Raw genomic sequence first — 24,714 nt, forward strand, 5'->3', positions numbered from 1 at the left:
AGAAGAGTGGAAGACACCTGTAGTTAGCCTTAGGGGGGCTTTCAAACTGTTCTTTCCTTAGGGATCTGGACAAGGGTGTCTGCCTGGAGTGCATCCACGGGACCGAGAGAAGCAGGGCCTGGTGATTATTTTCAACTGTACTTAGCAAGTCTGTTCGGTGGTTGGAAAGAACTATGTATCGAGCAAAATGTGCCAAGTTCCTGCATATGTTATCAGATTTAGGTTCTTCCTACCCCAGCATCCCCAGCCCCTGTGACTTTTCTGAGGCTTAAAAACATGTAGGTAATTGTTACCAGATTCCCAGAGCTCCTAGCACAGTCCACAGCTTTAAGATGCTGCTCCATCACTCCACCTCAAGCCTGTTTTCTTGCCCTGTCCAATTTTAGGGGTTCCTCTGTTGAGAAGGCCTCTCTCCCCCTTCCCTAAACTCCTGTCCTACTTGAGAGGCTGTTTGCATCCTGTATCATCAGATGCTGGCCTGTGTAGAATTGTGTGTGTGTGTGCCGTCTCTTAGAAATCTGTGTGCTCCCCCAAGGTGGCAGGGAGCTTGCTCAATTCCTCTGCACAGAGCAGAGCATTGGATTTCTGCTGGGCACAGAGGAGGCTCAGTCGATGCTTAGGCTCTGCATAGTTACCTTGGCACAGGGGATGGGATAGGAGAATCGCGGACTCCTGACTGGGAGATGCTCAGCTGACGCTGGAGCTGGGTCATGGCCAGCTGCCCTCTTGGCCCTCACAGCCTTGCTGTGGCCTGTTCTGTGCCATGTCAGTGCCAACCAGGAGTGACATCAGTAGGACAAGGTTACTGCAGGATAAGGCAAGGTGGGGACCATGGGCTGGCTACCCACGCTACTGTGGCAGCTTAGGCTGCATGAAGACTGGAAAGGCACCTGAAGGTATATGGGGAGGGAGGGAAAGGAGGTCGAGGTGGTAAGAACCGCCTGGTGGGAGGAGGGCAGCAAGGGCTGGAATCTGTTTCTTGCACCTAAGGGGGAAAGGGAGGTACTGGTTCAGGATTCAAAACGGTCAACTTTGGATTACTACAAGAAGCCAATGGGGACACCTCTCTCTATCCACAGAGACAGAGGGGCACAAGCCTCCTCTTGTGTCTCAGCTTTGTCCCCAAAACTAAGACAGGGCAAGGACATTCCTTCCCATGGATTGATTTGTCGCTGGAGGCCCAGCGCCTGTGTCTACCTGGTCTCTGTGTCTGTCCACATGGAAGGCTCACACACAGCTCAGGCTGACTCTGCATTCGGGGTGGATCTCAGGCAGGTCTGCACAGGAGGGAGGGAGTGACCTGGGGCCTGGGCCGAGAGGGTGAGGCCGCCACAGAAAATGATACCAGTGGCCCTCTTCTGAGACCTTTGTTCCCAGGTCTCAGCAGCACAGGCTGTCAGCCGTTGATCACACACTCTGCTCCTGAGACGTTAGTTGTCCCAGTCACACTCACTGTGGTCTACAGAGCTAGACCAGAGCCCAGAGATAGGTGGTGATGGCCTAGCAGGGGTCACTCCCCAGCCCCCAAACCTATGCTGCAAACCTGTCTATGTACAGGACACACACACACACACACACACACACACACACACACACACACACACACTGTGCTGAACAGAGGAGAAGCAGAGAGAAGGATGGAAGTGAGAGGGGTGTTGGGGACAGCTTCCTTATGCCCTGTGGACAAACAAATGACTGGCAACCACGGCCTTGGACAAGCTTCACTGGCCTCCCCATCACTAGGGCCACAAAGTGAAAGACGGTGTTCTGTAGCCCAGGGCCTGGGCCAGGGTACTTTGGTTGTTGCTGTTGTTTTATTTTTACGTCATGTGCACCAGTGTTTTGCCGGCCTGTGCATCTGTGTGAGGGTGTCCGTGGTGGAGGGTGCGGTGTGTCGCATTCGATCCCTCCCCTGTGCTGGACTCGTCCCTGGTTCCTCTCCTCTCCAACTCCAGTGGCTCTTTGGGATTTCACACCGCCATACTCCATGAAGTCTTCCTGCTTCTCCCAGGCTGCTCTGACCTGTGTCGTTACCCAGGAGTCTGTGACACCCACGCTGAGCTCCGTCTGCTGGAGACGTAGAAGTTTCCAACAGATGGGACCTGCTGAAGGTCCCCCAACCTGGGGCATATGTTGAATGGGTGCTCCAGGCAATGGGATCCCATGGCTTGTTTTATCCCATCTCGTACAGAAGCCCCCTGCCCGTTGCCTGGGCAGAGGGAGATGAAGCCCTCTTACACCTCCTCTCTCAGATGTCTGCTTCTTGGGATTTAGCTTGGACCACTGAACAGGGAAAAGCCCACAGCTCCAGAGGTCTCTATTCCTTCTTCTGCCCACCCCACCCCCAAATGCCCGGGACTGACCCTGTCAGGAGCAGTGCTGGCTTCTACCTCTGCCTCCCCACTGTGTCCTCCTCCACCACAAGAAAGCCTGAGAGGTCCAGGGTGATGAGGGCAGCAGTTTCTACAGCTCTGACCTATTGTCCCAGTACCACGAGGCCATGCTCGGTGTGGATGGGGAGATCCGTGGGGCTGGTTGCATAACAAGTCTCAATGTGCTTGTTTACTGAACAAAGGGATACTTAACCTCAGCATCTGCAGTGGCTGAAGTGACACGGACTGAAAGGAAGTATTTTAAAGACGCAGTTTCTACGTGCCATAACTCTACCCATTAAAGGCACACAGCTTCAATGGCATCTAGCGTATTCACTAAGTTAATCACAACAGTCAGTTTTAAAATGTTTTCATTACCCCCCCCCAAAGAGACCCTGCATTTCTTAGTCACCAACCTCCCCACTCCACTACCCTCCAATCACTATTCTGCATTCTGTCTCTTTAATTTTTTTTTTTTTTATTCTGAGCCTACAATCCAAATACTGGAGAAGCTGAGGCAGGAGGATTGCCATGAGATCAAATTCAGTCCAGGCTACAATAATGAGTTCCAGGCGAGTGTGAGACTCTCTAAAACTAACAAACCAAATAACAATAGAGGGCTGAGGCTGTAACTCAACTGACAGAGTGCTCGCCCAACATGCACCACGTCCTCAGTTTGTCTCTTAGCGAGGCACAAACCAGGAATGGTGGCCCACACCTGTAATCCCAGCCAGCACTTGGGAGATGGATGAGAGAGAACAGGAAGTTTGAAGTCTTCCTTGGCTATAGAAGGAGTTCATCGCCAGCCAGGGGTGCACGAGACCCTGTCTCAAAAATAAAAAGGAGACTTAAAATAACAACAATAACAGGGCCAGTGCAATGACTCAGCGGGTGACATTTGCTGTCAAGCCTGATCTGCGATCTGAGTTCAGTCCCTGGCACCTACAAGGTATGAGAAGAGGACTGACTCCCGTGGGTTGGTCTCTGGCCTCCATGTGTGCCCCGGGACATGTGTGCACACACACAAGTAAATAAATATATGAGCAAGTAAATGCAATTAAAAATTACAACGACAATAATAAAGATAGAGGGTTAGCTACTCGGGACATTTTACATTAACAGATCGTGCAATGTGCAGTTTCTGGCAAGTGGCTGTTTTTACTTGGCATTCTATTTCTGTTTTCATTTATGCTATAGCACGTACTTTTTTTTCTTTTCCAGTAATATTCTATTGCAGGTGTTGGACCAAGGAGGCCACCTGGTAGAGGGGATTGACCACACCTTACATCTCTAGTACTTTCCCTAAACTGTTAAAGTCCTAACTCATGCTGCCCTGAGGTAGGCTGGAACAACTGAGTTAGCTTTTACAGGGTCTCACTCTGTAGATCGCAGACCAGGCTGGCATTGAACTCTGCCCCTTGAGTGCTGGGATTAAAGGTATGCACCACCACGCCTGGCCCAGGATTAGCTTCTTACATCAAGACCTTGGGGCTGGAGAGATGGCCCAGTGGTTAAGAGCATGTGTCCTCTTGCAGAGGACCTAGGTTTGATTCTCAGCAGCCACAGGGAGGCTTACAATAATTTGTAACTCAAGTCCAGGGAACCTGGTGCTCTTTTATGGCTTCTGAGGGCACTACACACATGTGTTGCACAGATGTACACGTAGTCAAAACACCCATACACATAAAATAACAATAAATAAATCCTTAAAAAAACAAGTATAGCCTTATACCCTGTTTGGTACCTTCAGTAATCTGCTAAGCTCAGAGCTCTACCCTCTGAGCTCAAAGATCTCCCGTGAGGCCTATAAATGTACAAGGATATTTCTTTGTTCTGTGGGCTGCTGAATCTCTACCATATCCCAGCTCCCACTGCCAGGAGTGGCTGGCACTATCAAGGACCTGGTGGCTTGAAAACCATCTCCATACATCTCCCTGGAAATATTTTTTTTTATTTTATGTATATGGGTATTTTGCTTGCATATACTCTGTGTATTATGTGTGTCTTGGTGCCTGAGGAAGCCAGAGAGAACATTGGATCCCCTGGAACTGGAGTTACAAATGTTTGTGAAGTTGCCACGTGGGTGCTGGGAATCCAACCCGGGGTCCTGGGAGAGTGCCAGTGTTCTTCACTACTGAGACACCTCTGCAGCCCATGAAAAGAATCTTCAATGTCAGCTGTGTACGGTGGCCCATGCCTTTCAGTCCAGCATTCAGACACTTGGGGAGCAGAGGCAGGCAGAACTGAGTTGGAGGATAGTCTGGCACATTAGTGAGTTCCAGGCCAGCCGGAGATATATAGTGAGACCCTATCTCAAAACAAAACCTTTAATCTTTAAGACAGTGTGGAGAGAGCACCCTTATCCTTTCCTTACTCACACTTTAGTCAGTGGAGAGAGGTTTTTCCTCGTTTCCAGTTTTGGCTGCTATGAACACTTATGTGCCCGTACTCCTGCGGTATGAACATCTGTTCATTTCTCTTGTGTGTACACGTAGCAGTGAGTGTGTTTTGACAGAGTGGAGTGAGGAAAAGCTGGGAAAACAGAAGATGGTTCTTAGACATGAGTAGGGAGTCATGGTGGTTCCACCTGGGGCTAAAATCAAATGCAGACACTGCTATGTGTGTAGCTTGGTAACGGCATAAGCTGTGTGGAGCAGGAATGAGAACTGAGGCTGGAGGATGGCATTCAGTAAACTCACAGTGCTTGGAATCCAGAATTCAGGGGCCTGGATGGAATGTAATAATGGCAACTCTAACTTTCTCAATACAGTATTAAATAGCTCAAGCAACCTTTCCTAATGAATAGTCTCCATCTTCCAGCTGGCAAGAAGGCTCTGTCTTCCAGCTGAGGAAATCAAAGTTCACAGAAGAAATTGCCCAAAGTTAGGCTGGAATCTGGTACATTTCAAAACAACTTCTTATTTTTCCCTTCCTTCCTACCACATGGTTCAACTTTGTTGAGATTGGCAAAAAATATATGTTCCTGTCCTGCCTGTGAATTCTGTCCCGATGTGAACACACTTCAGGGTCACCAGAGATTGTTTCGTTTTGTTTGAGATAGGGTCTTCTGTACGCTGGGCTGGCCTCAAACTCTTCACCTAGCTGAAGTCGACCTTGAACTTCTAATCCTCCTGCCTCTATTTTCCAAGTGCTGGAGTTGCAGGTGTGCACTACTATGCCTGGCTCGGATAGATAGTGTTGTTATTTAAATTTATTGCGTGTGTGCGTGCATGTGTGCTGTTTTATGTGGTGGTGGGTACTGAGTACAAAGTGTAGTGCTCTGTGCGTGTTAAGCAGATGCTCTGTCAACTGAGGCCCTTCTTTAGGCCTGAGATGAATATTTTAAAGCTGCTGGTGGCAGAAACAAACTAATTTACAAACACAATATTATTTGTACTGAAAAACAAGCCCTAAATCAATATAAACGACCGATGTAAACTATTTATGACATAGCTACAGCACACATATTGCATAGCTCTGAAATGTTCATTGCATAACCGTGTGTGACAATTCAATGGGCTGGGATGTAGCTCAGTGGTAGAGCACTTGCCTAGGATAGGGGAGGAGACCCTGGATTTGATTCTCCAGTACCATGAAGAAAAATTACTTATAAAACATCTCTCTGCTAGGCTGGCAAGAAGGCTCGGTGGTAATGGCATTTTCTGCTAAACCTAATGACCTCAGTTTTATTCCCAAGCCCCATACGGTGGAAGGAGAGAATCAGCACCCATGAGTTGACCTCCACCATCAGCACCCATGAGTTGACCTCCACAGGTGAGCTTGCACACACACATGCATGCATGAACTCACTCAATTAAAACTAACAGCAAATCTTCAAACAGGTGTGGTGGTGCACGCCCTTAACTCAATCACTGGGCGGGGAGCGGGGGAAGGGGTCAGGGAGAGGAGGAGGCAAGCCAATCTCTGAGTTCAGGGCCGGTTTGGTCTACATAGCAAAACTAAAACAAAATGGAAAACTCATCTTAGTTTGCCCAATATTGGATATTGTCAGATCTTTGATAATAATAAATTATATCATTTGATACTTTTTAATAATTAATAAAGTCAAATGTTTTTGATTATTTGTAGATTATAATTCTTCTATCATGATTGCTTGTTTAGTCCCTTTACTTTTAATCATTTTGAGTTTTTGTGTCAATCTATACAAGCACTTTAAAGAGACTGATAATTTTTCCCTTTCATAATTGTTGGGACAGTTTGCTCTCTTATGATGAAGCAAATACATAATCCAAGTCAGAATGCCAACTCTGGCAACTGCCATTTGGGAGGCCTATTATGCCTAGACCCTCCGAAGGGAGGTGATCTCTGCTCTAAAGGGAACGAATTTCCTAGTTAGAGAAATAGAATGAAATAGTCTCACATGATCAGCTGAAGACAGTTCTTTTCCAGCAATGAGGGCCATCCAGGTTTGTTTGGTTTTTTTTTTTTTTTTTTTTAACGTCAAGAAAGGAGGATGGACTGGTGAGTGAAGTAGACACACCGTTCAGCTCTAGATTATATGCTAGTCCAGTTCATTCCAATAGTAGTGACAATTTTTCAAGGGTGTGCGTGAGGGATGGATGTCCAAGGGTGGATGTCCAACACCATCCTCTTCAAAATTCCCCTGAGTCAATCGAGTCACTATGTGCTTTGTGGGGTCCGGGCACCCAGAGCAATGGCAGAGACCCAGGAGATGCTTTCCCAGACCTGCCCTGAGTATGTCCGGTCTTGTCTGAATAAATGCACTCAGACCACTTGAGAAGGACCCAGTGAGTGGCCCCCTTTCTATGAGTTCTTGTTATTATCTGCTTGTTTACTGAAGATGGCTAAGTAGGGCCTGATTTTCTTTTCTTGTTCTCTTTTCAATTTCTTGGAATTTAGAAACCGTCATGGTACCTACAGGAAAGTTCTAACGCCTAGCTCTCTTTCAAGCTTATTTTGTACTCCCACTCATCTATAAAAAAGTATATATATAAATTTTATATATACATATGTATTACATATACATATATGAAATTATATATGTATATATATGAAATATATTGTTGTTTGTTTGTTTGTTTCGGGAGAGGGACAGGGTTTCTCTATATACCCCTGGCTGCCCTGGAACTTGCTCTGTAGAGCAGGCTGGCTTTGAACTCAGAGATCTGTGCTAGGATTAAAGGCATACACCACCAACAACCAACAGCTGATTCATTTTATTTTATTTTATTTATTTAGAGAAAGGACCTCACTATGTAACTCTGGCTGGCCTGGAACTCGGAGATCTATCCACTTCTGCCTCCTGAGTGCCATGATTGTAAGTGATACTGTAAAGAGCTGGAGAGATGGTGGATCACTAGTTAAAAGGCCCTGTTGCTCTGGCAGAGGATCAGAGTTCAGTTCCCAGGACACGTGTGGGACAGCTCACAACCACCTGTAACTCCAGCTCCGGGGAATCTCACTCCTCTGGGCGCACATGTAACCCATACAAAGACACATATAATTAAACATAAAAATAAACCTTGGCCGGGCATGGTGGCGCACCCTTTATTCCTAGCACTTGGGTGGCAGAGCAGGCGGATCTCTGTGAGTTCAAGGCCAGCCTGGTCTGCAGAGTGAGTTCCAGGACAGGCACCAAAGCTACACAGAGAAACCCTGTCTCGAAAAGCCAAAAAATAAAAAAGTAAACCTTTAAAATATATACTGTAAATAAACCCTATTTGTACGTTCTAACTTATCACTGACCGGTAATTCCTGATACCAGCTCTTGTGTTTTCCCACAGTATTTTTCCTCTCATGCAGTCTTATTTTGTGCTCAGTTGGAAGCTCCTGAGATTTGTAGCGGCTGTCAACAGTTACAGGCATACTATCATTAGCGCAAGGGATAAGTCAGTCCCCACTGTCTTTATCAACATGAAATCAGCTCTCCCTCACCTATCTTTTTCCCAGCTCCCCAAACTTCCTCTCCAGCATGGCAGCCTGTTTTTGGAGAGAGACATCAGGTTCCTATACTGCACGTTGTCTTGGTGGGCCTGCCCCTGCCTTTTCTGGCAAGGAATATCATGCCAGTTTGGTTCAGGTAATATCCCCAGACCTAGGTGATGGGGGTGGGGACAGTTCCCAGGGGAGCCTGACTGCTGTTGTCAGGCAGGTCTATGTGACCCTGCCTGGCCTACTACTCACTATATAAACTAGGCTTGGTGGTGTATGTCTATAAAACCAGCACTCAGAAGGCAGAGGCAGGTGAATCTCTGAATTTGAGGCCAGTCTAGACTACGAACAGAATTCCAAGGCAGTGAGCTACGTAGAGAAGCCATGTCTGGAAAAGGAAAAACAAAAAACTAGGCTGCCTAGAACTCAGAGATCAGCCTGCCTCTGCCCTTGAGTGCTGGGACTAAAGGCATGCGACCCCACTGACAGGTGGAGCCTGACTTTTAAGATAGTTTGTTGAGGCAGATGCTTATTCTCCACTCAATTCCTAGCTCCACCACAAACTTGCTAAGCATGGCCACCGGTAACTTCATCTCTGTCTCACTTCCTCTTTTAAAGGGCTGGGTGTGGTGGCGCACGCCTTTAATCCCCACATTCAAGGGCAGACACAAGCAGATCTCTGTGAGCTGGAGGCCAGCTTGGTCTGCATAGTGAGCTCTGGACAGACAGTCAGAGCTACAGAGATCCCGACTCAAACAAAGCAACAAAAAAAACCAATTATCATCGTCACCAAGGAGTACCCGCTGCTCAGGGTCACAGTGTAGGTTCAACAAAATGATTCTTGTGATTAGTTAGGGAATCGCTGAACGCCTGTTTGCTGTTCTTACTGCACATGCAAGCCTTGTTGCAGAGTGAATGTATCTGTGTGAATACACCTCGTTAGTCCATTTCCCTGGACGATCCCCAAATTCCAACCTGAGAATCAAAGAATCTCTCAAACGTCCCGCTCCCGTAGGTGGGACTAGGATTGGGCTCCGGCTCCCGGCAGAGGCGGTCCCCTGAAGAGAACGACCAATGAGTGAGCGCAGTGCTGTATCTCTGCGTGTGAGCTCCCAGCACCCAAGATCGCAGCTGTCTGAAGTTAGCATCCCGGTGCTGGCGGGCGGGATAAACCATTGTTTCCCCGGGTCAGAGCCCTGGACGCTAGACATCCAGAGGCGGATCGCACTCTCCCACCCCAGTCGTCTCCCGGGTGGAGGCCAGTTTCCTCTTTGCACGAGTGTGGAAGTGGGGGTGGACGTGAAGTTGGGCGGACTTGTGAGTGGCGGTAGCCACCAGGAGTTCCTCACTTCTCCCATGGCAGTTTCCCCAGTGACCCATTCCCTAAGCGCCAGGAGACAGTCCTAGGCATGTACACAACCCCGACAGAGGACTAAGTTGTCCTCCTCTTAGAGAAAAGTCACCCATCAGCCCACCGCAAAGAGGATAAGGAGGAAAAGAGGGGAGGGGAGAGCAAGGAGCTGGTGGCAGAGGGAACAGCAGATTGCGCCGAGCCAATGGAAAAGGCTGGACGAGGTGGCACCAAATTCTCTTTGGCCAATGACGAGACAGTCTTCGCAGGAGGCGCATTAGCATTTGCCCCGAGGCAGGGGGTTGGAGCAGCGCGGTGTAGATGCCTTTAGCATCTCGGCGCCTCGGAGGTTTGCTCCGGATTCTACTTGGCTTTCTTTCCCTCTCCTTAGTCCCTCCCTCTCTCACCTCCTCGCTTGGCTTCCTCGGCTGGCTAGCTCAGCGCACTTTGGCCTTTGCTGGCAGCGGATAAAAGGGGTCTGAGGAAATACTAAACACGGTCATCCCATCGCCTGCTCTACCCTTTAAATTCCCAGCCCGGGAGATCTACGCACAGCCAGGTCGGGCTGAACACCCATCCCGCGGGACAGGAGCGGAGGTTTCCGGGCGCAGTTCGGCCAATCGCCGGCACCAGCGGGCTCCGGAACCGAAGTCCACGCTGGGTCTCAGCGCTGGGACAGTGAGGCCAGCCGCCCACAGCCACGATGCCTGCCCACATGCTCCAAGAGGTGAGCTCGCAGAAGCAGCCCCCGCCCCGCGCGTCGGCCACGCGGACTGGGCGTCTAGGTGACTGGGTCCGCGGAGGAGAGAGAGTTGAGAGTTCCTCGAACTACTTGGCTTTCTCGAATTCTAGAGCGACCAGTCGTTTGAGAGGTGTGGAGTGTAGTTTGGGCAGTTGAGTCTCAACTTTTCGTGTTTTTAAGCTTTAAAGCAAAGAAAAGCCCGTCGTGCCGATACTTGTATATTCACACGGGGTTCCCTTTGTGTGTTACTGGGGGTGCGAATGTTCCACTCTTATTTCCTACTGGTCCTTCAACTTGAGGGTCCCCCCCCCCCCCGCAACAAATCTGTACAGTTTCTGGAAACTTCTGCTCTATCTCAGAGTACATCTCGCCCTCATGCAACCTGAGCTCTGGAGCAAGGTCTGTGCCTTTCTTTACTGTGCCTTTCGCTGCACTAGTGTGAGGAGAGTGGTAGCATCCCCCGCAGTCCTCCACAGATCTGCACCCCTGACTGCACTTTTCCTGGCAGATCTCCGGCTCCTATACGACCACCACCACCATCACAGCGCCTCCCTCCGGAAGCCTGCAGAATGGACGAGAGAAGCAGAAGACGATGCCTCTGTACCTGGAAGAAGACATCCGTCCTGAAATGAAAGAAGACATACATGACCCCAGCTACCAGGATGAGGAGGGGCCCCCGCCCAAGCTGGAGTACGTCTGGAGAAATATCATCCTCATGGCCCTGCTGCACTTGGGGGCCCTGTACGGGATCACACTGCTTCCCTCCTGCAAGGTCTACACCTGGATCTTCGGTGAGCAGCTCCTCTTGTCTTGGGCCAATACCTTAGATTTTTCTTTGCTCTTAAATGAGGTAGCCTCTGACCCAAGGAAGTGGCCCCTCTGTCCAGATTTTCCGGCCTTTTCTCTGGGTTCCTGAGAGCAGAGCCTTGTGGGACTGGGCGTCCCTTAACATGAATTCTGGGGTCCCCGTGCAGGGGGCTTGGAAGGGTCTACCTGAGGCAGAGAAGCAACTTTCTCTGAACAAGATTTTCTGTGTGAGTCACTTGTTTGGCTGCTTATTCCAGCTCCGTCTGACTCCGGAGAAACGCGCCCTACCTGGGAGGCATGAGATTCAGGGCTAGACCTGGGGCCTTGTGGGCCACTGGTCTGCCAGAGTAGGGAACAGAGCTTCTGTGCTGGAGAGGCCCTTGAAAAAAGACTAAAGGAGGTATTTACATACTATTCTGACCTCAACCCTTGACCAGACCAAGCTGGTTTGCCCTAGAGGACGGAGCTGTAGGTTTCTACAACACCCAAGTGTACAGGTGTGTGGCTCAGCTGCTCCAGGTCATTCTCGTGGGAGCAGCACGTGCCAGTCAACAAGATATTGAAAGAATGGAGTAAGGTCCACATTCATTCCACTCCCTCATCTAGCCTGCCCCTGCCCTGTCCCCTGAGACCATGAGTGCCAAGGACCCAAAATGCCAGTCCTCCTCCAGCCCTATTGGCCCCTCCATGGCAGAGAATAGATCCTCCATCAGCCCCAGGCCTAAATTAGCCCCTCAGGGATTCACTGGGTGTAGGCTGATGGCAAGGCCACCTCTAGGATACCTGTGTACTTTACATGTGTTTTCATCTATGAAACCTCAATCAGGAAGGTGGCGGGGCCGACTGCTGAGACAGTGAGGCAGGGGTCCTTCTCTGAGACATGGGAGGTTTCTCTGGAGCGTGTCAGGTGTGGGTACTTTGTGGCAGCACACTCAGAGGGTAGGGGTGTGAAAGGGATGGCTAGCCAGGTATTGGCTCCCCCTGCCCTGGGCCCCTTAGGTCCTCTGAGCACTTAGATCTGGTCTTGGGCGCTTCGTCTTAGACCTTCTCCAGATGCCCTACATCCAAGAGGATCTGCTTTCTCGGGACCACAGTTTTTCCAAGTACCAAGTAGGGCAGCAATGCCTTGCCAGGATTGGGAAGGTCACGTTCCAGGTGTTAGCTGTGCCGCCTCCCAGCCTTTCTCTTGAGGCAGGGGTTTCCAGAGCCTCTTTATTCCCTTCACAAACTCTGCAAGAGGACCAGTTCTGAAGAGATCTCTGCTAACACTCAGGGCTGAAGAGTCTGCTTCTCCCTCCCCCCCACGCACGCACACACATTTCCATTTTTGGGGGTGGGGGAGTCAGGGCTTAGCTGTAGCCCTGGCTGGCCTTGGGCCTTGAACTCACAGAGATCAGCCTTGCCTCTGCCTCCCAAGTGCTGAGATTAAAGGCTTGAGCCACCAATCTAGCTCCAGCCCAACCCCCCACAAGACCGAGGCCCTGGATGTCCTGGATCTCGCTCTGTAAACCAGGCTGGCCTCAAACTCAGAGATCCGCCTGTCTCTGCCTCCCGAGTTGCTAAAGGCGTGTGCCACCACCGCCCGGGCTTCAGCCCTCTTAAGACAACTTTTTTTTTTTTTGGCTTTTTGAGACAGGGTTTTTCTGCAGTTTTGGTGCCTGTCCTGGAACTCACTCTGTAGGCCAGGCTGGCCTCAAACTCAGAGATCTGCCTGGCTCTGCCTCCCAAGTGCTGGGATTAAAGGCCTGTGCCACCACCGCCCAGCTTAAGACAACCTTTAAGCTGTTCATTTACCACTGGGTGGACACAGTAGTCCCATGGGGGATGGTGAGGGGTTCTAAGTGCCTTGAGCCATTTCTCTGGATGCATTGAGAAGTTTTGGTAGGTTCTTGTCCCAATTCCCTTGTTTAGATGGTATCATATGTGGTCTAGGCTGTGCCTGGGCCACCTAGCGCATAAAACCAACATGGATGCTTCTTTGAGGGCTTCTATGTTGCCACACACCTTTTCTCTCCTCCTGTTGATTGCCAGTGGTTCTCCAGGGCGCTCTGCTACAGTGTGGTCAGATCTGTACGCAGGACAGACAGATTGCCACATGACCATGAGCAGCAAGCATCAGGTGCTCCAATCCCAGCTCCGAGAGGATGTGGCTAGAGCTCTACTTTGGACGGACTCTATGGCTTGCAAGTATTTTGTAAGAGGAAAATGGGGGCGTGCAGGAAGCTGCTTAGGAAATTGCTATCTCTGCTGCAGAAGGACGTGGGACAGTTTGTACAGTGCGTAGTCTTTCCACTGCAACTAAGGGCAGTGGCCTCAGAGGAGCCATTGTTGCTGCTCCCTAGGACAGTATCTACCAAGGACTCTGGCCAGAGAAGAGCTGGGTACATAGAGTATCTCTTTCCCCATTGGAGATCAAATTTAGTACCTTCTAAGCCTGCAGGCCTAGAAGATGATGAAGCAGGAAAATGTTCCGATGTCGGGCTCCTGTTTTACTAGTTGGGTGACCCTGCTTATACCTAACCTCTCTTGGAATCTTATTTCCTCTAAGTATAGGGGCTTTGTGGGTTTTTGTTTTGTTTGCTTTTGAGACAGGGTTTCTCTGTGTAGCCTTGGGTGCTCTGGAATCTGTAGACCAGGCTGGCCTTGAACTTGGGGATCTACTGGAGTGCTGGGTTTAAAGGCGTGCACCACCACACTCAGATAAAGTACAGTATCCTGACACCCGCTCTGTTCAAAGTGTGTAGTGAATATGAAAATCTTGTCACTGGCAAAGCTTAGGATACTGCAAACAGGACTTTTCAGGGCTGTGGCCTTATGGGGCCACGTTCCTTCTCATTCAAATGTGACTGTATCAGCTGGGTCACTTGAATGCCCCCTACAACTAGGGGATTCTGTAACTGTTCAGTGTTCCCAACAATCCTGCTCGTGGTCCTGAGCTCTGCTGGAAGAGTTTTACAGCGTTGCCCATTTAAGGGGCGAAAGCTACTTAGGCATCAGAGACCAAGGGATTCTTAGGGTCCAATGGAAAACAGATCCTTAGCCCAAACCCAAAGACAAACACTGGCATCCGGGAAGACTCCTTGACTACTTCTACTGTTGAAATTGGCCTGTTGGTGACTCCCCCATGGTCTTGTCTTACAGGAATTATATACTATGTCATCAGTGCCTTGGGCATCACAGCCGGGGCTCATCGCCTGTGGAGCCACCGGACTTACAAGGCGCGCCTGCCGCTGCGGCTCTTCCTCATCATTGCCAACACCATGGCTTTCCAGGTGAGAAGCTGTGCTGTTACTGTGTCTCCACCCCAAGGGTGATCTGGGTGGGCCGTGGGGGATCAGCATCTAGAGAAGAACTATTAGGGCCACCATTGGTTGTCCTTTTTGGTTTCCAGGGTTTACAGGTCCCGTGCTTCGGTTATTTTGGGAAGATAAGAGAGAGGCAAATAGGAAAGGCAGTCCAGGTTGGGTCACTTTCGATTTCAGGGCCATTGTGGTATTATTACACTGTATATTTGTTGTGGGCTGTCTGCCTAAGGGCCATGCTGCATAGTCCGTGTGCCAGGCATTGCTAAACACTTGGTATTAGTTAAGCCATGAAGCCCTCACAGGCATATCCGTGGATATTATTTTGATCACACTGGTTTTTGTTTTTTTGAGATAGGATCTCACTGTGTAGCAATGGCTAGCCTGGAACTCACTCTGTAGACCAGGCTGGCCTCTGCCTTCCCTGTACTGGGATTAAAGGTGTGTGCAACCACTCCAGGCCAATTATTGCACTTTGCAGTTGAGGAACTGAGTCTGGAAGGTTGAACTGACCAACCTAGTTCTAGCTGAGGCTGCTGGGTTAGCTAGACCAGGTACTGAAGTTGGTTTATAGCAGATGAGGAGGGCTGGGGGAGAAACAGTGGGCACTGGATGACTTACGGTATGGGGCTTACAAGAGAAAAACAGGAAATTATGTGAAGTGTTTCCCACATGTCCGAGACAAAACCTAGAGGTCCTGGGGAAATGTGCTCACGCTCATTAGTTACACGCTGGCTTCTACTAGGTTAGGTGGGCTGTCACTTGTGAAAGCATCTGGGTGGCGTTCCCTGCATCTTTTCCCCAGAGTGACTTCCTGGGATCCAAGGCCACCTGCCTCCTGATCTCTGCCCCCACATCCCCACATTCCTTTCTTCAAGAACTGCAGTGTTCTTTGTGAGCGCTGTGACTGGCTTTCCTTCTCCCCCACGCACAACCTTCAGTGTGCTCTGCCAAATAAGCTTCAGGGACAAGTGTACAAAAGAACAGCCCCCAAGGCCTCCTTAGAGTCTTATGGGCTTTGTGAGTTGAACTGACCGAGTCCTGGGCCTTGAAGATATCTGAGCACTGGATTCCCCCAGGAAGGCATCTCTTCTCAGTACTGGGGTCCTCTTTCCTGTCCCTCCAGAATGATGTGTATGAATGGGCCCGAGATCACCGCGCCCACCACAAGTTCTCAGAAACACACGCCGACCCTCACAATTCCCGGCGTGGCTTTTTCTTCTCTCACGTGGGCTGGCTGCTTGTGCGCAAACACCCGGCTGTCAAAGAGAAGGGTGGAAAACTGGACATGTCTGACCTCAAAGCTGAGAAGCTGGTCATGTTCCAGAGGAGGTGAGTGAGGTGGGGGTAGGGATGGAGCTGGAAGGACGTGGAACTTGGGGACTCCACCTTTTCTCTTAGGGTTTATAAAATAATAACTGGGTGATTGACTGGAATGTTAAGTTTAAAATCATTTAATCGGGCTGGAGAGATGGCTCAGAGGTTAAGAGCACTGCTTGTTCTTCTAAAGGTCCTGAGTTCAATTCCCAGCAACCACATGGTGGCTCACAACCATCTGTAATGGGATCTGGCTCCCTCTTCTGGCCTGCGGGATACATGCAAACAGAACACTGTATACATAATAAATAAATAAATGAATCTTTAAAAAAACAAAATATAAAATCATTTAATCTCCAATTCAGCATCCAACAGACTCACAGCCATAATCTGTTGCTCTGTTTCTGCCCAACCCATCTTAATAAACTAAGAACTATAACATCAGTCCTAGTCTGGTACACACAGCTGAGTGTTTACCTTCAAGGAATTTTCAGCCTATTTGGAGTCGAAGGAATGAGCCTCAATGATCAGCACATAAGGCAGAACAATACTGTGTTTACCGTGATTAAGTACAGGGAGGAAATACAGCTCAGTGGATATACAGTGGAGGGGCCCCTTAGCATCAGCATCCAGCCAAAGACAGAGGCTCTGTCAGTGTGGTGGGAAGGAACAGTGCAGCAGAATGCTGAAGCAGCATGCTCCTGAAGTAGTCCTTCTCTGTGAAATGTAGCATCTGACCGGAACGGGACAAGGAGGGGTGCAGAAGGAATATTAATTCAGCCCGGTTGGGGGAACCACTCAAGCTTTCTCTGGCAGCATGGGGCACAGTCAGGTGGGCTTTGGAGAAGCCACTTTCAAGACGGGTGAAGATAACCATGGATCCAGGGTCACAGGTTAGACAGCAGGGAGGTCTTGAGCTAGGGAAGTGGTGGCCACAATGGAAAGAAACTAGGCTGAGGCAATGTCAGTGACACAGAAGTACTAGACAGCTGCTGAGGGCAGTCTGTCCGCTTGCATGTCAGTGGCCTGCTTTGTAGGGAATGAAGAATGGGACAGGGCCTCCAGAGGGACAGAGACCTGCAGATGATCAAGGCTGATGTGACCCTGGAGGGAAAGCAGAGCAAAGATCTACAGGGTGATAGCAGGGGATGAATGCAGGACACTTGCCGTAAGCTGCCAACTACCACAACAGGCCAGAAAAAGGAGCTCGGAGGCTGATGACAACAGCCTGGGCAACGGAACTGGCTGGTGAGGTCGTGACTGACTGGTCAGTTTGGCCAGCGTGACCTTATGCTCCTATGAAAAAAGTAATGGATTTGTAGTCAGGAAAAGATATGATAGGAGACATACTATACCCAGTAAGATGATCCTAGAATATTGGCATCTCCCTGGGTCCTTAATCTAAAAAAACAGATAACCCTGTGCTCAAGACTTTATGCCTCCTCCTCTTGCTGTTAATCTGTCCCATCCTCAGGCATAAAAATGACATAACCCTGCCTAATTAGAAAGGACGGTTTGTGTAGGTGTGAGAGTCCTCTCCCTACACTCAGTGTGTGATCTCTCCACGTAGGTACTACAAGCCTGGCCTCCTGCTCATGTGCTTCATCCTGCCCACATTGGTGCCCTGGTATTGCTGGGGTGAGACTTTCATGAACAGCTTGTTTGTCAGCACCTTCTTGCGATACACTTTGGTGCTCAATGCCACCTGGCTGGTCAACAGTGCTGCCCACCTCTATGGATATCGCCCCTATGACAAGAACATTGAATCTCGAGAGAATATCCTGGTTTCCCTGGGTGCCGTGGGTAAGTCACTAATCCTCAGCATGACCATATCTAGGGGCCTGCTGCTTGGGGTATTTGTCCAGGAGCCAGGGGAACCAGAATGACCTGTTTTATGAGTACTGTGTAGTTCGGTTTTTCCACTATAAAACTGGGGGTTGGGGAGGAGCGTATCGGGAAATCCGTGTTGGGCAACCAACAACTCTTAGGTAAAAGTAACTATGCTTTTACTTAGAGGTTGTAAAACAATTTCTAAGTGCTGCCCAAATGAGCCTCTGAGTTTCCCTCTTCTAGTCCCCGGGCAGGTCTGTGGCCCTTGGTAGCCCAGGATGTACATAAAGACTGCCACAGTCACGGGGATAGCCCATTGCCCAGCGGGGTATATGTGACCTTGCTGTATACAGTGTAGGAGAATTGTGACACAGTTCAGTGATCTTCAGGTTGCCACACTTGCATTTCTCTCACCTCTGCGGACCCCACACTGTCATGTGGTGATGTCAACTGCACGGCAGACTCTCCCCTCTTCCCACCACCGCGCCCTTCCTGTTCTTTTTCTCCTGGCTGTTCCGTACTGAGGACTCCTCCTCGGTGTTCCTGGTGGAGCGGGGTTTGGGGAGAAGTTCCGTGTGCATGATCTGATTGATGTTGACGGTTCCTGAGTGCATTCCTCTCTGATCCCAGTCCCAACTGCAGATCAGAGAGAGCAGTTCTTTGTCTCCCCTGCCCTGCTTTCCCAGGGACTAAAGCCGGAAGCTAGTTTCCCCCCCCCCCCCCCCCCCCCGTGAGGACCCAGTGCCCTCCTCCTCTCCTCAGTGGGCAGAGTTATTGCTCATCTGTTGACAGCCAGAGACCACTTTGCTCACAGATCCGTGCCTATCACTCCCTAGTACCTTTAACTTGATTTAAAGCTTTTCTCCCTGTTTCTTTTTGGATTCTATGTATCTCCATCCTCCTTAGGCACCTGTTAGAATTTTGTATGCTGCTCCCAATTTTGAAATGGGCCCTATTCTATCCAAATCTGATGTTTCCATAGAAAAGAAGAATCTGAACCGAGTCGGGTGTGTCCTGTGCTCTAACAGCGAGCCTTCCTTGTGACCATCAGTTCCAAATGGCTGCCAAGTCTCCCTTTGTCTGGCTGTTATTCCCTGCTCCAAACCCATTCTCATCTTACCGCTGCTCTCCACCAGCTGCTTCCTATCGCTCTCATCTCTCCTTGAATTACTTCCCTCAGGTCACATGCTTGTGTTCTCTGATCAGTCCCTGGAGCATTTCTGGGCTATCTCTTGCCGCTCTGGTTGCTACCTGTTCATCTCTTTTCTCTCCCTTGTCACTATGGGATTTCATGTTAAATGTCAAGACACGGACGCCTGGGAAGTATGCACTCACAACTTCCTTAGTTCTTAGCCGGGTGGTGGTGGCGCACACCTTTAATCCCACTCAGGAGGCAGAGCCAGGCGGATCTTTGTGAGTTCGAGGCCAGCCTGGTCTACAGAGCGAGATCCAGGAAAGGTGTAAAGCTACACAGAGAAACCCTGTCTCGAAAAAATAAAAAAAAAAAATTTTTTTTTCTTGAATTTGTATTTTTATTTTATGTGTGGGGGTGGTTTGCCTGCCTGTGTGGCTGTGCACCACCTGCATGCAGTGCCTGATATGGCCAGAAGAGGGCGTTTGGATCTTCTGGGTTCTGTATTTTTGGAATCCATTGAGAAGGAAGAGTTCTGCCACGAGCAGGTAAACACATCGGCCTCTGCAGAAGCCCTCCTGAGTCCAAAAAGACTTTTTTTTCCTTCTATCAAAATGTTATTCTAAGGAATGGTCAGAATCTTTTATCAAAGTGTTTGTTTTCTCAGCACCTCCCTGACTCAGACAGCAGCCCACTATGAGCCAGCAGTCTGGGGGTGAGGGATGGGTGGAGGGGGTCTCCTGTCACTGGCTAGGCTTTCATTTTTTTTTCCCTTTTGGCAGCAGCTGCCCCTCCTGTTAGAATACACCCTATTCTTACAGAGATCAACACTGTGGCGAAGGTGTGCTATCTACTTAGCTGTGGAGGAATATGCCCGAGAGTCCCCTTAGCCTCCTCGTTTTCCCTCTAAACATGCACTTAGGTACAGACCCGTGAGTTCTTGGGCCTGGATCTCTTTCTTGATGCTCTGATACTTCACATTGTAAAATCTGTTCCCACAGACCCAGCTTCTCTCTTGACTTCTTATCTTATGATAGAAACTTGCTCTGACAAAGGCTGTAGATAGGCATGTGTGAGCAGAGCCTGCCAGCTGCTTTCCTGAGATGCCCCGGAGGGCACCTGTTCACTTTAGAATACAGGACTATGGGTTCATCTGTTCACTCAACAGCGGGATTCTTCAAGGTTCGAGGTGTACAACAGGTAAGAGGTGTGCAAAGAGCAGGAAGCAGCCATCACCGAGCCCCCTAACTGCTCTCCATGCTTCTGTTCCAGGCGAGGGCTTCCACAACTACCACCACGCCTTCCCCTACGACTACTCTGCCAGTGAGTACCGCTGGCACATCAACTTCACCACATTCTTCATCGACTGCATGGCTGCCCTGGGCCTGGCTTATGACCGGAAGAGAGTGTCCAAGGCTGCTGTCTTGGCCAGGATCAAAAGAACTGGAGATGGGAGCCACAAGAGTAGCTGAGTTTGGGGCTCCTGAGTTCCCGTTCCAAGAGTGATATGGGCAGAGATATAATATTCTGTTGATTAACTACAGGATAATGCTACCAGAATGCTAATGATGCATTTAACCTATTCCAGCACAGTATTCTTTTAAGATGAGAAAGCTTTGATCACGTTTTGAGGTAATACACATTTTAATTAGCTAGGATTAACCATGCCACAATATGTATACTTCTAAACATATACACAATAAATGCATATATAACTTTACGCATCCATTTTAAATAATAACAATATATTTGAGCATTCTATACAAAGGGTATTAAAAGCCAACACACATGCTGATTTGCTGCTGAGGTGATGTAGCAGGATATTCATTCCCTGTTTGTTTGCATTGCATTTCGCTTGGTTTCTTTTCTCTCTCACTACCTCCCAGGCAAAGAGCTGGCCAGCCACTGGTCTGTGTCCACCTTCCAAAGCCTAGACAACTTTCCTGGTATCTGAAATACTGCTCTTCTTCCTCCTAGATACTTATTTCCTTGTTCTGAGCTTCGAGATTGCTGTCTCACACTAGAATCATAACAAAACCTTCCTGGAAGTTCCCTACCTGCTAATGAACTTGATTACAGCCTTTGCTAAATAGGATGGGAAATTTTTCTTGATTTCATACATAGCAAGTCAATCATCTGGAGACAAGAGTTAGCATACATGGCATGGTTCCTAAGTAAGGCTGGGAGAGAGATGGGAAAAGATAACCCTATCTAGTGGCCTACTCAGCAAAGACACCAGGCCCCTCTCTACAGTATGTCTCCTTTCAGTCCACACTCTGAACCACAGAGCTTAGTGAGACTGCAATAATGAAATCAGGGTCTGAGAGGGACGGGGAATGATGCTTGGTCTGTGCTGAGGGGGGAGGGCTAGCTCTTAGCAACATGAAGATTTCTTCATAGAAAAAGTCTTCACGTAAAGTGTGTCTAGAACTGATAACTAAACAGCTGACAGTGTTGAGGATATGGTAGAAAACTACGTAGATATGAACAAAATCTTCACTTGGAACATAAATATTTCACTCGGAAAAACTGAAGGACAAGAGGAGTTGTCTGGGTTGCTGGTTTCTTTCGTGACTGGACAGGCAGTGGAGAGGCTGAGGGTCAGCATCTGTAGGTAGCCCTTGAGGAACACTGCCAGGGATCTGGATGTGTTAGTTCCATCTAATACTCTCATTTTATTCTTGCATTGAGTAGAGATGAGCTTATCGTGGTGTTGAGCCTTCCCCGCATTCTTTGCTCTGTGGCCATGCAGCCTGGGAGGCTATTACCAGTTCTCTGCTCTTTGGCATTTTCTTCTTTCCCTGGACAGGCAGCAAGTTTCCGGAGCGCATTCAGAGCACTCGGGACTTGCTGCCTAGGCACATTCCTCTCCACAGCCACACTGCTCATGGGCATGGAGCTGCTGTGTCGCTTTAGCAAGCAGAGCCAGGTGCCACTTTTCTGTGGCCCCTGGATCCTCTCTACCTCTACCCCTATGTGCCTCTGCCACAGTGATTTCAGAAAAGCTTGGTAGGCCCTCTGGCTTGTGAGTTAACCGCTCAGCAACTGCTGAACGAGATGGTTGATTGTTGGTCTCTCTGTGTGAGTCAGAGGAGGTGACACGTTGGCTTCTCCCTGCATGCTCTGTAAGGTGGCTCCGGCTGATCAGTGTAGGCAGGTGGTAGTACAATACTTGTCAAAGGATAAGGTTCCCCATTTTTATCCCTGTAAAAACACCAGAAGCATGGGCAACCAGCCAGGACCTCACTTCAGGAAGAGGTCCTGCTTCCTGAAACCAGGGTGTGATGCAAAACCTCAACCGAAATGTGGTAATAAAGGTGCCATGAGCTAACACACAGCCCAGGGCAGACAATGGTACAGAAAAGTCTGGAAGAAAACCTCAGTATTTTGGAACCATCAGCCTCTCCTGTCCCTGTCGCCTGATCCAGAAGCCTGGCTTTGCTGTTAGGACTGGCTGTGTATAGTACCAAATGCTTTGTTGACTTGGGATTGGATCAGAGCCTTTCTTGTTAATTGAACACATGCTTTGAGCTGCCTGTTAAAGTAGAAACTCTTGCAGAAGATTGCTGTAGATCTGCTCACCTAACCCTCTGGAAATGCCTTTGGGTGGTTTTTCTTTGCCAGGTCATCAGATCCCTGATTTATAACATGAACAACAACAGAAATCAGGCTTCTTTCTCTTCTAATCTTCTTCCATGGATCTGATTCAGGTCATGTCACAACACAAGGCTACATAGAGACCTCAGGCTGAGGTCCCAGTGCCTGTGGGTGTTTAGGTAGGATATAATAGAATGTTTAGGAAAGGGACCGTATTTTTCAGATCCTCTCAAAGGTGGATTTCTAACAGTTCCCACATACTGTGCTAACAGCTTTGGCGGCCTTACCTTTCCTAATCTTTAGTCCTAATCTTTAGTGCATGTGAGCCCAGCCTCACCCCCTCCCTTAGCCTGAGACCCTGAAGATGGAGTGGTGTGAACAAGAGGCTGGCCGGGAGACCATCGCTGAGCTATTGAAGAAATCTTTTACGGGCTTCATTTTGTAAAACTTTTCCTGGAGCTGTTTTTAGTAGACGCCCAAATTTGATGTGAAGTGGAAGTCATTTGAGTGTATTTGGTTGTATTGGCACCCTCGTTATTACTGTTAAACATGTGATAATGACCGTGACACTCAGGGAAGTTTTCTCCTTGGGTTGCTAGTCTATGGATGTATTCTCTGAGAGTGCAGCTCAGGTGAGTTGGTGTGAAAGGTTAGCAAAATAAAGCAGCCTCCTGCTGGTAGCTTAAGCCAAGGCCTCTCTTAGCCACTGACTTCCTACTTTATAACAAACCCATCCCAGAGATAATGTCTTCCAACCCTCCTCTGCTAAGTACCTGATGGTCTCACTTCCCAAATATCGTGATGTGTCCAGCACATCCACTCTGGAGGACAGGCTGAAACTATCACTCTGAGCAAGTCCTTCTGATAAAGGGGGACTAATACTCACCTACCTCAAAGGGCAGTTTTGAGGTGACTAGAGCTTTTTTATTAAGTATTTGGGGGTCCTCGGCAGAGATTCTCATACAGACTTCCAAAGAAGTATACCAGGAGCCCACACATCCCTATGTTCTAGGTACCATCTTTAGTTTACGTTGCTCTCCCCAGAGACTGACAGACCTCACAGGGGAAGCCTGATATGACCAGTCAGAGAAAGAATGCCTACTCACTGCCATGAACACGGTGCAGGAAACCCTTCCCTGAATAAGATTTCCACCTTTTTATGGGGGATAATTATTTGTGACCCAAGCATAATTTTAGATGACTTCCATTAATATAAACTCTTGAGTCTAATTGTACTAATTGAGACTATATTTGTTCCTAATAAAAGTGGATCTGGCTATAATGTCTGGGTGCTTCTTGGCTGTGATAGTCATAATACCCATTTCCTGCACACACACACAGTGCTAGGGATGGAACCCAGGGATCTCCACATGTTGGACAAGTATTCCTCAAATGAGGCACATCCACAGCCTCAGCTTGAACTTGTGTATTTGAGACAGAGTCTCACTATGTAGCCTTAGCTGGCCTTGGAAGTCCCAGAAATCTGCCTGCCTTTGCTGGGATTACAGAAAGATTGAAATTTGGAGGAAAAAAATTAGAGATTGCAAGAGTTGAGTCATACCCCAGTAACCTGCCTGCCCTTTCTAAGGGTAACTTGAGGTTAAACTCTGGCAGCAGGAAACCAAGAGTCTCCTGGCATTGAGTCAAACGGAGCATCAGCTGACACCCAGCCTGGGGACAGGCCAGGTCTGTCACATGGCCACATGGACGAATGCAGCCCTGGGAAGTCACGCTCCTTCCTCTTCCTGAAATGTCCTGCCTCCAGGGAACAGAAAGCTGAGAATGTTGAGTGTCAACTGGAGGGAAGCAAACAGCCCAGAGAGGTCTGCAAGTCCCCACAGGAGACGGGGCCTCATGACCACAAGATGGATGCTAAGGGTCTTTGCCTCTGTGGAGCCCTGGCAGTCCTGGAACTCGCTCTGAGACCCACCTGTCTCTGTTTTCCTGAGTGCTGGGATTAAAGGTGTGCCACCACTGCCCGACTGCTTTGCTCTTTCTTAAGCTTTCAGCTTTTACTACTTGAGAATCCCCCTGTAGGAAAAAAGGGGCAGGAGTTTTAGAGTGTCTATGAACGCCATATTCCAGCAAGAGTCTCCACCCACACCAAGGCTTTTGTGAAGCTGAGTCTGCCAGTTCATTTCCCTGTCTGAAGTTCTTACCTAGAACAAGAAGCATGATCCTCTAGAGACATTGGAGAGTACGATTCTCATGCTATTTTTTTTTTAGACAGTGTCTCATGCACTACAGTAGTTCAGAATAAATATCCTCAAACTCCATGTCTACCTGAAACTAGCCTTGAACTTTTGGTCTTGCCTCCACCTCCTGAATGCTGCTGAGATTAAAATTATTCA

The 24,714-nt window shown here is 48.9% G+C and overlaps 1 protein-coding gene across 1 annotated transcript; it reads left to right on the forward strand.

Annotated features, from left to right (window-relative positions):
• Window positions 1–9,987: 9,987 nt before the first annotated feature.
• On the forward strand, window positions 9,988–20,486 carry LOC131906797 (acyl-CoA desaturase 1). The gene is made up of 6 exons (XM_059257571.1): window positions 9,988–10,363; window positions 10,887–11,169; window positions 14,327–14,457; window positions 15,614–15,819; window positions 17,375–17,607; window positions 20,039–20,486. The coding sequence occupies exons 1-6, from the start codon at window positions 10,340–10,342 to the stop codon at window positions 20,236–20,238; spliced, it is 1,077 nt and encodes a 358-aa protein (XP_059113554.1). The 5' UTR covers window positions 9,988–10,339; the 3' UTR covers window positions 20,239–20,486.
• Window positions 20,487–24,714: the final 4,228 nt, after the last annotated feature.

This window comes from Peromyscus eremicus, chromosome 1 (genome assembly GCF_949786415.1).
Source record: "Peromyscus eremicus chromosome 1, PerEre_H2_v1, whole genome shotgun sequence".
Lineage (NCBI taxonomy): Eukaryota > Metazoa > Chordata > Mammalia > Rodentia > Cricetidae > Peromyscus > Peromyscus eremicus.

What these genes read in the sequence shown, in the direction of transcription:
- LOC131906797 (XM_059257571.1), top strand. Translation starts at nt 10,340, where the DNA reads ATGCCTGCCCACATGCTCCAAGAG. An exon ending in CTGCCCACATGCTCCAAGAG is followed by an intron (nt 10,364 to 10,886) that starts GTGAGCTCGCAG and finishes TTTTCCTGGCAG; the next exon opens with ATCTCCGGCTCCTATACGAC. An exon ending in GGTCTACACCTGGATCTTCG is followed by an intron (nt 11,170 to 14,326) that starts GTGAGCAGCTCC and finishes CTTGTCTTACAG; the next exon opens with GAATTATATACTATGTCATC.